General features: G+C 41.3%; 1 protein-coding gene across 14 annotated transcripts in view; it reads right to left on the reverse strand.

Moving 5' to 3' along the window:
* Positions 1 to 14426, reverse strand: part of lrrc7 (leucine rich repeat containing 7) — a 115220-nt gene that overhangs the window by 65964 nt on the left and 34830 nt on the right. For 5 of the 14 annotated variants that reach the window (XM_069153081.1, XM_069153070.1, XM_069153080.1 and 2 more), the window contains exon 1: positions 6749 to 7267. The exons of 2 other annotated variants lie outside the window; for them this stretch is intronic. In XM_069153081.1, coding sequence (XP_069009182.1) covers positions 6749 to 6773 — 25 coding nt within the window. In that variant the 5' untranslated portion in view covers positions 6774 to 7267. Of the gene's footprint in view, positions 1 to 6748; positions 7268 to 14426 lie in introns of those variants that run through there. 7 more of the 14 variants (XM_069153074.1, XM_069153079.1, XM_069153078.1 and 4 more) reach the window with 2 other exon arrangements.

A 14426-nucleotide genomic window follows, 5' to 3' on the forward strand; every position in this document is an offset into this window, starting at 1 on the left:
TTGTTCCATTAAGATGAGACTTGGTTGCCCACGGCAACACAGATAGACCTGCCTCACCCCCCCCCCCCCCCCCCCTCAACCACCTCCTCCAATCTCATGGGAGACTGTCACATTACAACCCCTCTTCAGGAGTTGCTTGATCAGTTTGGACTTGGCACATGTTTGGGGCAAACTGAAAATGTCATGCTTACAGTACATCAGTATATATAAATATGTTATGTTATTTAAAGCATCTTTAGGGGTAGTACTCACAGCTACGATGCAAAATACTGACCATGACAATGTTTTGAACCCTGCTATCCGCTCATTCATTCTTTCACTATGTTCAGGTTTTTGACTTCAACTTACTCTCCTGTACTGGGATGACTCGTCTGCCAATCTGTTTTCTTTTGATTCATTTTGACCTCAAAAAAAAATCTGTGTGTAATGAGATTTAAGAAAATTATTACTCATTTGGTTGTAAATGCTGTCTTTTTTCTTTAACTAGTTTTGAAATAATTTTTTTCAGTGACATCATTTGCCAGATTTTGTACTACAGATCCGACTGGAATTTAGAATAACTCAGCTCCTTTCAATTAAAGATTAAAAAAAAAAAGGGTATCTCTGTAATGACGATTGACTGAAAAGGAGACAGTGTTTATGTCAGAGCGAGGCATCATTCGATGAAAGCTCCAGACAAGTTTGGTCTTGTACTCTGAAGTCCAGAGTTCATGACCAGTAACGTTTTTGCGGTTTTATAAATTAAGACAATTCATATGATCTGCACATCAGAGCACAATACACGTCTTTTTTATGAGACTTAAAAAGCATGAGATGTCCTGCAAAATGTATGGGTTGCATTTCTGTGCAGTGAGTTAATAGGCATGACCTTTAAGTTTAATCTCTTTCCTGTCACTATACATCATAAACTATAGAGTTGAGTGAAAAACATTAAAATAAGTCCAGAACTGTGCAGTTTCTCGGCGTGCAGTGTGAGTTTCTCATCCTGTGTGGTGAGCTGCCAAGCGACCTCTGAAAAAGTTCTGAATTAATGTTCTTCACTTTTGTCATTCTAGGCCAGTGAGCATAGATTGATGGGCAAAAGGGTGATTTTATCCGTCTCGAGTCAAAATTATAACACAATGAAGTGCAAAAAGATTAATATGACAACGTGTCACCCCTCCGACCTCTGAGGGCGTGACAATTTGGGGAATAAAAAAGGGTTACTGCAAGGCCATCTCCCACCAGGTTGAAACTGAGCAAGCAAGCAACATGGAGGCAACATGGAAGCAAACACACACACACACACACACACACACACACACACACACACACACACACACACACACACACACACCCAGCGGATTCAGCAGAAACACTGGGTCACACCATGCGACACATTGGTCAAGTGTGAAAGACTATCCACACACACATGCAACGCGTGCGCGCGCGCACACACACACACACACACACACACACACACACACACACACACACACACACACACACACACACACACAAACAGCCAGTGTGAAACACCTTGCTACAGCCCTGCTAGGTTGTTTAACAACTGCTTGGTTACACATGGTTTTTGCCAAACATTCATTTGTAGAAAACACTCCGCCACAGTGTTAATCTGCTCTGAACAGCTGTTCCTTTTATCAACCACGTAAACCAGCAGCGAAGCTGCGCTGCTCCACCACTGTCCTATTTTCCACACCTCTGAAAAGCTGCATTATCTTAGAGTACACTCCAAATTTGTGTCGTCCCAGCTCCGACATTGAGGCTCGACTTCCTCCTCGTCGGTGACAGGTCATCTTCTTTAGTGCTCCTGAAGCTGTCACTATAGATGAGGACAGACTTTTTGTTGCGACAGAGAAATACCAGAAGCCACTCAACCTGTCCCGTCAATGTATCACAAAGAAAGATGCTGCCTGGTGAACCACAGCTGGGGTTCTCAAAGTGAGGCCCGAGGAGTCACATGACTCTGCTGCAACGGGGCGTTCGGCACTTCAGGATAGAATTTCGTCTACGACTGAATTCAACAGATGTATTTTTCGATATAACAATAAGGACGATTACAGCAGGAGGTCGACTCAAAGACTTTCTTTACAACACTGCAGTAACAGCATCTCTGGTTTGGTTTTTGCTTCATTATGAAGCTTCAATAAAATACATCAAAGTTAATATAATTTTGTCTCAAAATAGTTTTAAAGAAATAGCCATGGGTTCCCATAGAGCAAAGTGACTTGAAATGTCTTGTTTTATCTGACCAACAGCAACAACGAGACAAAATGTCCTCCCAAACCTAGGAGAAATCTGTCAAAGTCGGTCTCCAATTCTCTTCACTGATTACTCTTCTCATTATTTCCTTGAGTCTTTGATCTACAAAGAGTCTCCAGAGTTCAATCAGACACTTCCAAATGTCTTGTTTTATCTGACCAACAGGCAATACCAAAAGACATTTAGATTTCATGGGCATGATACAGAAAAAAGCCACATCTGAGAAACTTGAACCAGAGAAGCTTTTTCATAAATCCTTTCACGGGAATGTTTTAGCACAAAGACCTTTCGTAAAGCAAGTATTTATTCTGTTTATTTCCTATTTACTTCTGTTAATGCAAACTTTTTGGTTAAATCTCAAATGTCCAGCCATACGCTGACCGCCCTGTGCAGACGAAATCAGACTGACTCTGATTGAAAGAAGACATAATAGTTAAAGAGAACCTCAAATGAAAAAAAAAAAAAAGAACATTTACCAACAAATTGAATTTCCCTGTTTGTTTATGAAGGATCCAGAATCTTTAAATTTGAGCCAAAAAATGATGTCACCCTCGAGAGAACAATGTGAATGATGCAACCATGTCAACGCTGTCACCGAGACTGGAGGAGGGACAGAACAGATGCTCCCATATGAATCTGCGCTAGCAGTGAAAAAAAAAAAAAAAAAAAATGAAATCATGTTAAACCAGATAACTGAACAAAGCGAATGGGATAAATTTATCCTGTGAGATACCAGTTTGGAACAGTTTCATGTTTCATGCAGGCTGTGTGAACCTACAGTACAGTACGTGCCGTGACGAAGAGGAATAATGTTTCTGTCTGTTCCTCCGCCCTCCCCCTTCTTCTTCTTCACTCTGCTCTTCTCTGATTCTCTGAAGTCCCGCAAAAGGTTTCCTGACATGGATTTGCTGGGTTTAAGAAAATGCAGCAAACTTGTGTGTCTTTTATGCTCGTACGTAAGCCTCCGCTTCGAGTCATACTCCATTTAAAAACTCGGATGCAAAGCATCAGCTCGAGGTCAATTTACAAATAAATGATGGCTGAAAAATGTCCACTGAAACTTCTCAAAACTCTGCTGAAGTAAGCCCGCAACCTATTATATTTCCTATCCAACCATGTAATGTGTAATACGTCTAATAGTGTAATGTGTGCAGAGTCCCAGTAGGGTTTAAATGTCTTGTTCTGTCCAACTGATCCAAAAATATAACAATTATAATATTATAAGTGAGAAAAAATACATAAACGCCACATATTAGAGAATTTAAAACTGCCGAATTTTGAATGGTTTTGCTTAAGAAACAATTGAAATGATACATAAATGATCAAATTACCATCCATCCATCCATTCATCCATCACACTGAGCTATTGCCTTTATATTTTGGTCATATTCTGCCAAATAAAGATTGATTTAATTAAACTAGACTCTTTGCTGTCCTTCATCAGAATCCTCACTGCCATCATCACATCTGACAACACCAGTACACCACAATCAAAGCACCATAATCGCCATCATCATCCTCGATAATATCACAATTCATCCTCATTATCGCAGCACACACTGCAGATGTACTGGTATCTCTGTCCCCCTTCCCTCACTGGGTCTCTCTCCCTTGGCCCATCACCATGACGATGGGAGCCGGTTCCATGGATACAGTCACTAAGCAACCAGCAGCATCAGCAGCAGCAGCAGCAGGAACAGCAGTGTCCTGTCAGAGCTACAGTGGAGCAGCAACAAGAGCCCGAGCCAACCTTCCTTCCCTATCTGCATGCAAGTTTGCTCTTTGAAGAGGAAATGTTAATGCATTTATCATGTCTTGGATCTGAAGCCTCTTACATTACACTCGACACCGAGGGTGCTTAATTTAGACCGACATAAAAGGACTTACACTCACAAGCACATCTATAGTTAGACTAAAACGGGCACAGTGTGTCGATAAAATGGAAAACAGATGATGACAGAATTGTGAAACTCAACATTATTTCTACTTTTACCAGCACGAGTGCTTCAAATATGGACACTGTTTCTTTTTCTCAATCTGTCATACAAGGGAACCAACAAAGACAAAAAGACTGAAGCACCAACCTGCGAGTACAACAGTAAGTAATCAGGGCGTTCAATATTGATTCATCTGCCAGTTATTTTCTAGATTTATCAATTAATCATACAGTCAATTGTTATTGACAACTTTAAAAAAAAAAAAATCCCTTGTTTGGTCTGACCAACAGTCTAATTCCCAGAGTCATTCCCATAACACGGTGAGAGCAGTAAATGAAGATGTTTGGGCTAATTTGCTTGACAAAATTACCTTAATGATTATCAAAACAGCCCTCTAATTATTTTCTGTGGACTGACCGATCAATTATTGGACCTGGCCGCTGCTAACAGCTGGCAGATCAGCTTCCACAAAGAGATAACAAATAGCTCTGCACTGCTGGGCAGAGGTGGAAGAAGTGTTCATATCCTCCAGTAAATGTAGTATAACATCATAAAAGTTGAATATTCGGTTAATTCATTCCTTTACTAAAAGCAAAAGCATAAGCAGTTGGAAGAATTTTTTGCATCAGCAAAAACCTTAAATTTAAGTCCAGTGACCCATTATTTTGCAGCGAGGAAGTAATATTTTAACCCGTTTTTAAACAAAACTTCTTCAAAACATGTTCCAGAAGTAAGTGTCTGTATCTTGAAACCAAGAAAGACATCAGGCACAACCCACTGCACTACAGCTATGAAAAAGTACATTTAGAAAACTGTTGTAACAAGTGTGTTGAAATTAAAACTATAAGACTTACAGGACATGATTTCAAACTAAAATGACATAATTTCTTTCCTGAACAAAGTAAGATTTTTGTAAAGCTCACCATGTGATTTATCTGAAACACAATCTGCAAAATTACCAATAAGTACGGATGTCAAATAAATGCAATGGAGTAAAAAAGTGCAATCTTTCCCTCTATAAAATGTAGTGATGTAGAAGAATAAAGCAGAACATTAAAATACTTAAATGAAGGGATGTAAAACTATATACGATACTTGTGTAAAAGTCTTTGGTTGCATTCCAGCCCTGCCACTGTCACACATTTCCACCAGGTAATGTAATATTTCTTTGTTTTAATGCTGGTGGAAGGAAAAGCCTCAGCAAACACTTCAGAGTCTCCAAAAAGTACCTTGTGACAGAAATCTTGTGCACAAATTAGTCGTCATGTCCAGAGAACTACATGTGGATTAGACTACAAGCAGCATTACTGAGCTCTATGTGGCCAAAGAAGGAGACCAATACTGACAATACATAATGATATGTCTTCAGAACGATACAAAATGAGACTAGTAGCAGTGACTGCAAAGCCCTGCTGAAGAGAAAATGTATTAATAGAACCATCTTAGCAGCAACACAGAAAGAGAGGCTTTGAAATATGTTGCATTGAAGATTGTAATTAAATATTCCCTTTGATTAGAAGAAGCCCATTTTTTTTTTTTTGTCCATGTTGCTTTAGTGTCCTGCAAGTCAGAAAGACATCATACTGTATACAGAAACGACTGGACAACAAATTACTGCACATAACTGGAAAAATGATGATCCCGATAATAAAAAGCTTTAACCCTCTCCAAGTGCATAACTGCAGAAATAAAGCATTTAGCCGGATGGTTAACAAGCCGTTGTCATTACAAGCTTGTAACAAGGGTGACAGACTGATACAGCTAAAATAATAGGCGAGATAGGCTAACAAGCTACAATACCTCAGGCTGGCAGATTTAACAGGTGTGTGTCTGTGTGTGTGTGTGTGTGTGTGTGTGTGTGTGTGTGTGTGTGTGTGTGTGTGTGTGTGTGTGTGTGTGTGATAGTGTATTAAATGAAAGCATGAAGCTATCATGGCAGAATGGCTTGGGGCTACATGTCAAGACAGGAAGGTATCTGACACTGCATCATATATCATCCACCCATCCATCCACACACACACACACACACATACACACACACACACACACACACACACACACACACACACACACACACACACACACACACCTCTCCTTCTCCCTGCAGTCATGGCTGTTTCATTAGCTCATCACAGAGCTTGAAAGGCCCATAGATAGAGGGTCTATAGAGGGATGAAGGCACCATTTTTTTTTTTTTTTAAAGAAATATAAGTGGAAGAAAAATGCTAAATTAACATGCACAGTGCAGAGTGTTGTTGTTCAGTAGCAATGCTGGTGCAACAATACAATAATGCATTCAAGTTGTCGCATGATACTAGCCTACTAAAAGATGTATGGTCAAGACAAAACATGGGGAAATCATGAAATGCCACTCTCTTCCAGCCTATAATGCATGACAGCAAATTTAAAGGACATTTTAATATTATTGGCTATTAGGAATGACACTTTGTGCAATAAGGTCACACAGACTGTCGATATTGATGTGGTTATTCATCGCAGGCTGAATGAGAAATACTGCAGCAGGTATGTGTCCGTCAGTGTTGCCTTACGTTGTAAAGTAGAGTAGTTATCCATCTGTCAGGCTGCTGGTGGCGGATCCGGTTTAAGACCAAAAAAAAAAGAAAATCACTCTGGTGGCCCCTGTGGACACCGCAGCACCGGACAGGATCAGTCTACCGGGACGAACCGAACCGGTGTGAAACCAGGACAGGTACCCGCGCTACCAGCCGCATCTTCTGCAGCCCCGGGGCCAGAAAACGGACGAGATGAGCACACCAACCTGAGCAGTGCGATTCATTTCGGGATCACTCGGTGCGAGCCTTTTAAATCCAAGTCGCGCACGTAGACTACAAACTGCTTTTAGACAGATCTCCGCGGTCCATGTAGAAAACAAAGCCAAAAGACGTGGTTACACCGGAAAAAAAAAGAGAAAGGTCAGCGCGCGGTCTTGAAAATCACACCGGAGGAACGGATCCGTGACCGAACGAGAGGAGGAGCGGGGCGGTGCGCGTCTCCTTCTTCTCCGCTATCGTAAACCCCGCTGCAGAAAAAAAAAAACACGTTCAGCAGGAGCGTCTCCTCCCATCTGTCCCCCGTGGAGAGAGGGGGGGGGGGGGAGAGGCGGGGAGGGGGGGGGGGGGGAGGGAGAGGAGAGGAGAGATGGATGAAGATGGAACGAGGACGCCGGAGTAGGTGCGTTTGCGCGTGCGCCTGGACGTGCGCGTGTTGTGTGTGGCGAATTGTACACAGATATGGTTCTGTGCGAGAGAGAAAGGGAGAGAAAGGGGGAGAGAAAGGGAGAGACCGAGTGGAAGTCGCCTTTTATCTCATTGTGTCACAACGCGCGCGCGCGTGCACGCACACGTGAAGTGGAGCTTGTCTCTGAGACTGTTGCCATGCTGCCTCCATCTTTTCCTGAGAAAAATAAATCATTTTGCTTTTTGGACAAAAATAGCTCAGTTTTGATGAAATACGGCATTAAATGAGAAGGATGTGCATGTGTGGGGGATTTCTAGATATAAATTCAGAGCCTAAATACAAAACATTGCGAATATGGCACCGATTTCTATTGAGGGACTGTTTATAAAGGGTGCTGAGGTGTAAGTAATTGTCTTAATAGTTGTCAATATCTCATTTAGTAATGCTTTATATTTCAGTTATAAGTCATTCATAGCAACTTTTGGGTTGCCAGGTTGTGAAGAAAAAAACAACAACTCTGGCTTGTGTTTCTGCTCTTACAGCAGTGCACTTAGTTTGTCTTTTATCCATCAAGGTCCCTCAAATAGCTCTTTAGACCACACCTGGGAAACACAGCTGGACCCAAACCTACATATTAATAAGTCCAACATTTACAACTATGGACTGAATGGTTTGGGAAACCAGTTACCTCTTATCAATCACACAATCAAATTTTCACCTGAAGAACATCCTCCAAATTCAGCCAGTAAAAGCTCCACAACTGCAAATGGCCAAAATAAACAGCCTGGGTTTCTATGGATATGAGACACGGGAGAATTTTGAAATACAATAAGTTTCATATCTTTATCACCGGGCATGCCACTGTGAGATCTGAAGCAAATAACAGCCTTATAACAATGAGTAAGTGACACTAATGTGAACTGTTACAAAAATTTGCAACTGTAAATTTCATGCAACAAAAATGAAGCACAACAAAGGCAACATTCATTTCGGTCACTGTAGTACTAGGTGCCCTCTTCAATGTATCACAGACCTATTCCTCGTGCAGGGTCATCTGGCATGGAAGGGGTTAAAGACTTAGTATTGTTTATAAGTATAGACATGATGGATTTAGGCTGTGGGAATACATTAGCACTTATATTTGTAAATGCATTATTACAAAAAAAGGAAGTATCAAAACCAACCAACACGGTTTCACAACTTGGAAACATAAAACTTGCAGTTAAAGGCTTCTATGATATCTGATACGTTGATGAATGATTATTAAGCCATTAATTAAGCCATTATTTATTATGGTCTGTACTGGAAATATGTGTAATTCAAACAAGAGTAAACATTTTAGAAAAATCGTATTCCCAGGAAATGTAATCACAGATCTATGGGGTAATCCAGCCAACCGATTCATGAAAACGTCCTTAGCTGACCAGCAGTAGTAGCAGCAATGTTCAGACGATAAGCTGTGTGTTTTAGAGTCGCCAACATTATCAGCGACTGTCCCCCACTGCCAAAGACTTAAAGCATTTGGCCTTATGCCCGGAATAAATGTGTCCCTCCTCCTCTTCATTCTCCTCTTGACCGACATTTTAGTGTCCTGAAATGTGAATCTGAAAGGTGAAGGTGCCATCTATCAGAAATGATGATCACTGAGTCTTAACTGAAGCTTGAACTTAAGCTAACTCATCATTTGAATTCGCGGGACTCCAGTTGGTAGTGATGGCTGGCTGAAGTCACCAAATCATTTTCACATGACTGCAAGAAAAAGAGAAAACTTCTTGAAAATGCAAAAAAAACAACAAGCTCAATGGGGTCTTTTGTGCAAGCGGCTTATCATGACTCAATAAAGTTTTAAAGTGAAGTGACCTCTCGCGGCCGTACAAATAATATCAATCTGGTGTCCCTGAGACGTTAGGGTGACATCTATGTAATGTGGCTTTTACCCATATACTGTATAATATAAAAGTGGACGTAGCTTCCAGGGCGCGAAAATTGTGCCGATGTGGAAGTGCCACAGCCAGTGTAGGAGTTGGCTACAAAAAACTCAATCATTTTTTTCACAAGTTATTTTGGTGTTTTTTTTGGGGGGGGGGTGGGCTTTGATTGACAGGCCTGCGGTGCAGTCAGGTTTCCGCTATAGGTGGGCAGGGCATAGTGTCCTCAGGTTTGCAATCAGATCGAGTCAGATCCACCGCTCCCAGCTCCCCAGCTCGTCCAAATATGGTCACTTCTGGCTCCGAAATAGCAAGGTGGCGACGGCCAAAAAGTCCAACATGAGGCTTCATACCTGCAGTTCACAAACCAATGGGGGACGTCACTGTTGGTTGCTGCTTGCTTTTAACTTATTAGGACTGGGAGGGCTGGGTGGATCGTTCCATACAACAGCGAACTTGCTGGTGCCGGACACTGCTTTTAAAGCCACGTTTAACCATTGTCATGACGACGAAGGTTTCCTAACTTTCAGGAAGTAGTAACTTTAATGCACACTACGGTTCATGTCATAATTTTAATCAAAACCATTGTCTTTTCTTTTCTTTTTTTTTTTTAACTCTAGCCGGGAGCACTGATTTAGGAAACACTTCTGTCGACACAAACGACCTCTATGGTTGGATGGTTCGGAGGGATTGTTGGGAGTTTCATGTAAAGACTTAGCTGGGCTGAAGTGCAGAGGACCCCGCTGGTTATGTGCAGGACATGATGGATGCTAAGTGAGCTGCCTTATCCAGAGCTCAACGTGTGGCAAAGACCTGCTCACAGTCAGCAGTCATCAGAGCGGGCTGCTGTTCTAAGTCTAATCAGTTCATCCACAGTCAGCATGAGACAACTCAATACCTTTTATTTCTTTTAATATCACTCAGTAGAGCAACAGACAGGCCTCACTTTCTTTAGTCTTGGCAACTAAGTATGAACAGGGAGAATTACTTGCTAAACTTCCTGTGTTTATTTTCAATCTAGTTAGCATCTCTTCAGTTCTGTGGTGTAATCTCAAGTGTAATTTGTTGCCTGCATTTTCACACCTCAGCTTTATATTGACAGCAAAGATTAGCAATCGCGCTCCAGATTACATTTCTCCAAAAGATCCAATATGGAGTAATACTGGTCTGAGAACAGAGAAAAAAGGTCTGTGGCAGGTTCGTCACCAGGACTATCTGTATAAACTGGTCTGGGCAATTTGATAGTGGTTGTCCCTCTCTTATACTGCTGAGGAGCCGACAACAGCTTTACTGAAGCTGCTCAGAGGTCAACAGATCACACTGGGAACACACTGAGCAGCTTCCAGATTTGTGTTTCCACAAACTGTGGGAGTTTGGCACATATATTTCTGCAAAAGAGCATTTAGTCAATCTACCCAAACAAAAGGTCAAAACCAAAAATGCAGTGAAATAATATAATCACATGAAATAACCCAGACACCGATTTCGCGCCGGGGTAGTATTTACATTTCTGATGTTAGGACCTGTCCAGTGTTCTCCATCCAGTTTATCCGCCTCAACTGGATGCTAAGAGAAGAGTTTCCTTCCACAAGGGCAGGATTAGTCAGGATGTTGTTTCAACCAGTTCAAACAGTGTGGCCAATACATTATACTGGGAGAAAGACTATCAGGCGTGGACCGGTTATTTAGGATGCCATGGCAACGTGATAACAGAGGAACAATGACATTAACTAAGTTGGCTTCTGAAATATGATATATATATGTATATATATATATATACATATATATATGTATAACTCCTCTTGAATTTTTCTGAAGAAATGAGGTTCCTGCCATGACTTCATCTGACCTCTGACACTGCAGCTCTGCTTCACTTGACTGTCAGCTTTACAGTAACAGTGACATAGTATCCTTACGCCATCTGTACCAGTTGGAAGTGCCAGGACGAAGCTCCAGTTAAACCCAGATGGCAGCATTGGGATTCTCCAAGATTGACTGAGTTTGACAACAGTCTGTGAGAAAACAAGAAGCTGGCCAACCCGTCACTCTGTCACTCCACAAGTTCCCTTTCTCTCCGTTTCTCCAGCTTGCTTCCTTCCTTCCTTCCTTCCTTCCTTCCTTCCTTCCTTCCTTCCTTCCTTCCTTCCTCCCTCCCTTCTTTCCTTCCTTCCTTACTTCCTTCAGCATCACGTCTTCATGTTTTCACTTTCAGGGCTGAAAAATGCCCTTTACACTGATCTGAAAAACTTCTTTTCATCTGGGATTGCATACGTTGCCTGGCAACAACAGGCGCCAAATTTAGAGGTCTTTAGGCTTTCTAGACAGATCATTTTGTTTTCCAAAGAAGAGATCCTACAACAAAGCAATCTACTTTTAGAAAACAGATGACATCACAGATGGAAACATATTTTCAAAATTATAACATTTGTTTAAAGGATGATAAAGAGCAACTTTTCAAAGTATGTGTGTAAGTTATGTTGCGTTTTATACAAAATACTGCAAATCCTGGAAAGATGTGAGTCCTGTGCTTTTATTTTAAGAGTTTAAGGTGTTAAGGAATCCTTGAACATTTGCTTGAAAAAACCGTTGAGTCCTTCTGGTTTTCCTCCATGCAGCGGTGCACTCTCACACTCGCCCTCGGCTTGATTACAGTGCTGTATCACATTACCACTGTTTTATAAAAGCAATGAGCCACACGAGACCAAGCATTAGAGATTTAAAATCAATATGAAGAGGTTTTTACTGAGCTTCATGTGTCTGTTTATGAGTGACTGCTGCTGGTGGTTACAGTGTAGAAGAGCGTGGTCACAGATAATACATAAAAATACTATATGCTGTTATCAGTTACACAGTCAAATTATTTTGCCGCACTCTTTGGATTATTATTTAAGCCTACCTCTCAAATCTAAAGTTTGCAAAATAATTGAATTGTTATAAAAAAAACTCCAAATTTGATGGCGCAAAAATGAACGTAACAAATACAACCTGAAATCTCTAAGGCAAAATACCGCTGCTCTTAAACTGTCTGTACACATGACAGCGTATCGCCTTCATCCACGTTCGGACCAAAGATTCGCAGCAGACTAAACTCTTTTAGTTGCAGCAGTGTAAATTGTCCAATCTCAGCGCAACGTCACCACTTTCAACAGCCAATCAGCTTGTAGCAAAGTCAGCTCGTCATAGTCATAAAATGTCAGCTGATCGACAGGACCGCTTCAGAATGAAGACATGAAGAACTGACAAAACATGGGAAATGTCCTGCCTCAAGTCCTCCTGGGTATTCTGTTGAACTTCAGTTTCGGTGAAGAAGCCAGGTGTGGCGGTCCTGGACTCGTGTCGTTGCACATAGTCTGCGGTTGTGAGGACGGTCGGATGTTCACTCAAAGGCCACTGGAGACGGTTTATGGTTGTGAAATGAAAGTTCAGTTCATGCCGCATACCGATCACGTGCTCTCTCAAAACTTGTGACATCTGTGTTGCGTGATAAAACTGTACATTTTAGAGTGGCCTTTTACTGTGATCAATCCAAGGAACACCTGTGCATTAACCATGGTGTTTAATCCGACACCAGTCAGGTGGATGGAATATCTGGGGAAAGGTGAATTGCTCACTAACGGACAAATTTGTGAATATTGATCAAAATAAATTGTCAGTGTGCATAAAATAGGAGCAAAAACTAAAATGTTGCATTTTTATAAAACAAAAAAACAAAATGCAACACAAAAATATTTGCTTTTGCTCCTATTTTACACAAAATGTTTGAAAACTTTAAAACATAAAGTGAGCCATAAGCCTGCAGCCGCATCACTGAATATGTTGACATTTTAAACCTCTTTTCAGACTTTCTAACTTTTGACATGTTGCTTGGAAAGGTTAAAGAAGCCTCTTGTGAAGAAAATCAGATAAGAAACCATCAAGTTGAAAGAAAATAACTGAGAAGCAGCCCGTTTTACACTCTGTGTAACACTTTGGAGGGCCAAACTCATTCTATCAGTGCCAGGTTTTGCCCACAGTTCCTATTTTGGGCAGCTTGCATTCAGCTGATTTTTGCCCACAGGTCCTATTTTGGGCTGCTCTGGTTTAGAGATCCAAGCATGGATCTGCTATAAAACATAGGTCACAATGGCTGTACATTTAGAGATCTTGCCTATTTGCAGCTCCTTTAACACCTCATGCGTATTCTGTGAGTGCTATTTGCAGATAAGACAGTGATGCAAATAATATCATAATGGAAGGATTCTCGACCTCTGCAGATGCAATAGAATTAAGAGCGGTGTCCAAACTCTGCCTCACGGATGATATATACTGTAACTGGACATGTATTACTAAAGGCAGCGTCACATGACTCTGAATCTGTGTGCTTTTAAATCTCTGTGAGGACCGATTTCAGTTTCAAACCTTGAGAGTAAAGACATTTTGCAAGTTATCATACTTTAAAAGCATGTTTAAGGTTAGCGATATGTTAAATAAATGTGTCATTAAAGCTTTATTCACATGTAGCTTGGAAAAGGATCTTCAACACAAAGACAGACAGACACACACTCACATACACACACAAACACACAATTGCATCCCAGAGAGACAATGTGAGTATGAGATGGGACCCCACAGGTAGCAGGACGTCATGCAGTGAGCTAACACACTAGTGCAGAGCCAACAAAAAGACTTCTGCCATGAAATCACTGGAGCCTCAATAGTTAAGATGTTCACTAACTTAATGTTGCCAAGCAACAAATACAGTTTGAGCCAGTAAGAGGAACGTTAGCCAAAATCGCTTGGCAAAATTGTTTTTGCAGGGAGAAAAATATATCAGACCTTGTGTCACATTATGAGGTTTGGATTTGAGAGAAGTAGCGGCTGCAGTCGAGGACACCTGGAGGAGGTTCAAGTCATTTCCAGGACAAGGTCCAAACACAAGTGGAGGCCAAACAGAGGCTCGAGAGCCAAATCAGGCCCTCGGTCAGAAATATTAAGCCCCATAAGGAAACAATATGGTGTAAATATCAATAAATATGACCCCGTAACAGCTAATAATAGTCAATAACTTGCATCTCAAACACAACTATACGGCAGTCTAATAATATCATAGCATTGCCCCCAC

This window comes from Embiotoca jacksoni, unplaced genomic scaffold, assembly GCF_022577435.1.
Source record: "Embiotoca jacksoni isolate LCO1_2020_lvr unplaced genomic scaffold, fEmbJac1.0.p SCAF_19, whole genome shotgun sequence".
Lineage (NCBI taxonomy): Eukaryota > Metazoa > Chordata > Actinopteri > Embiotocidae > Embiotoca > Embiotoca jacksoni.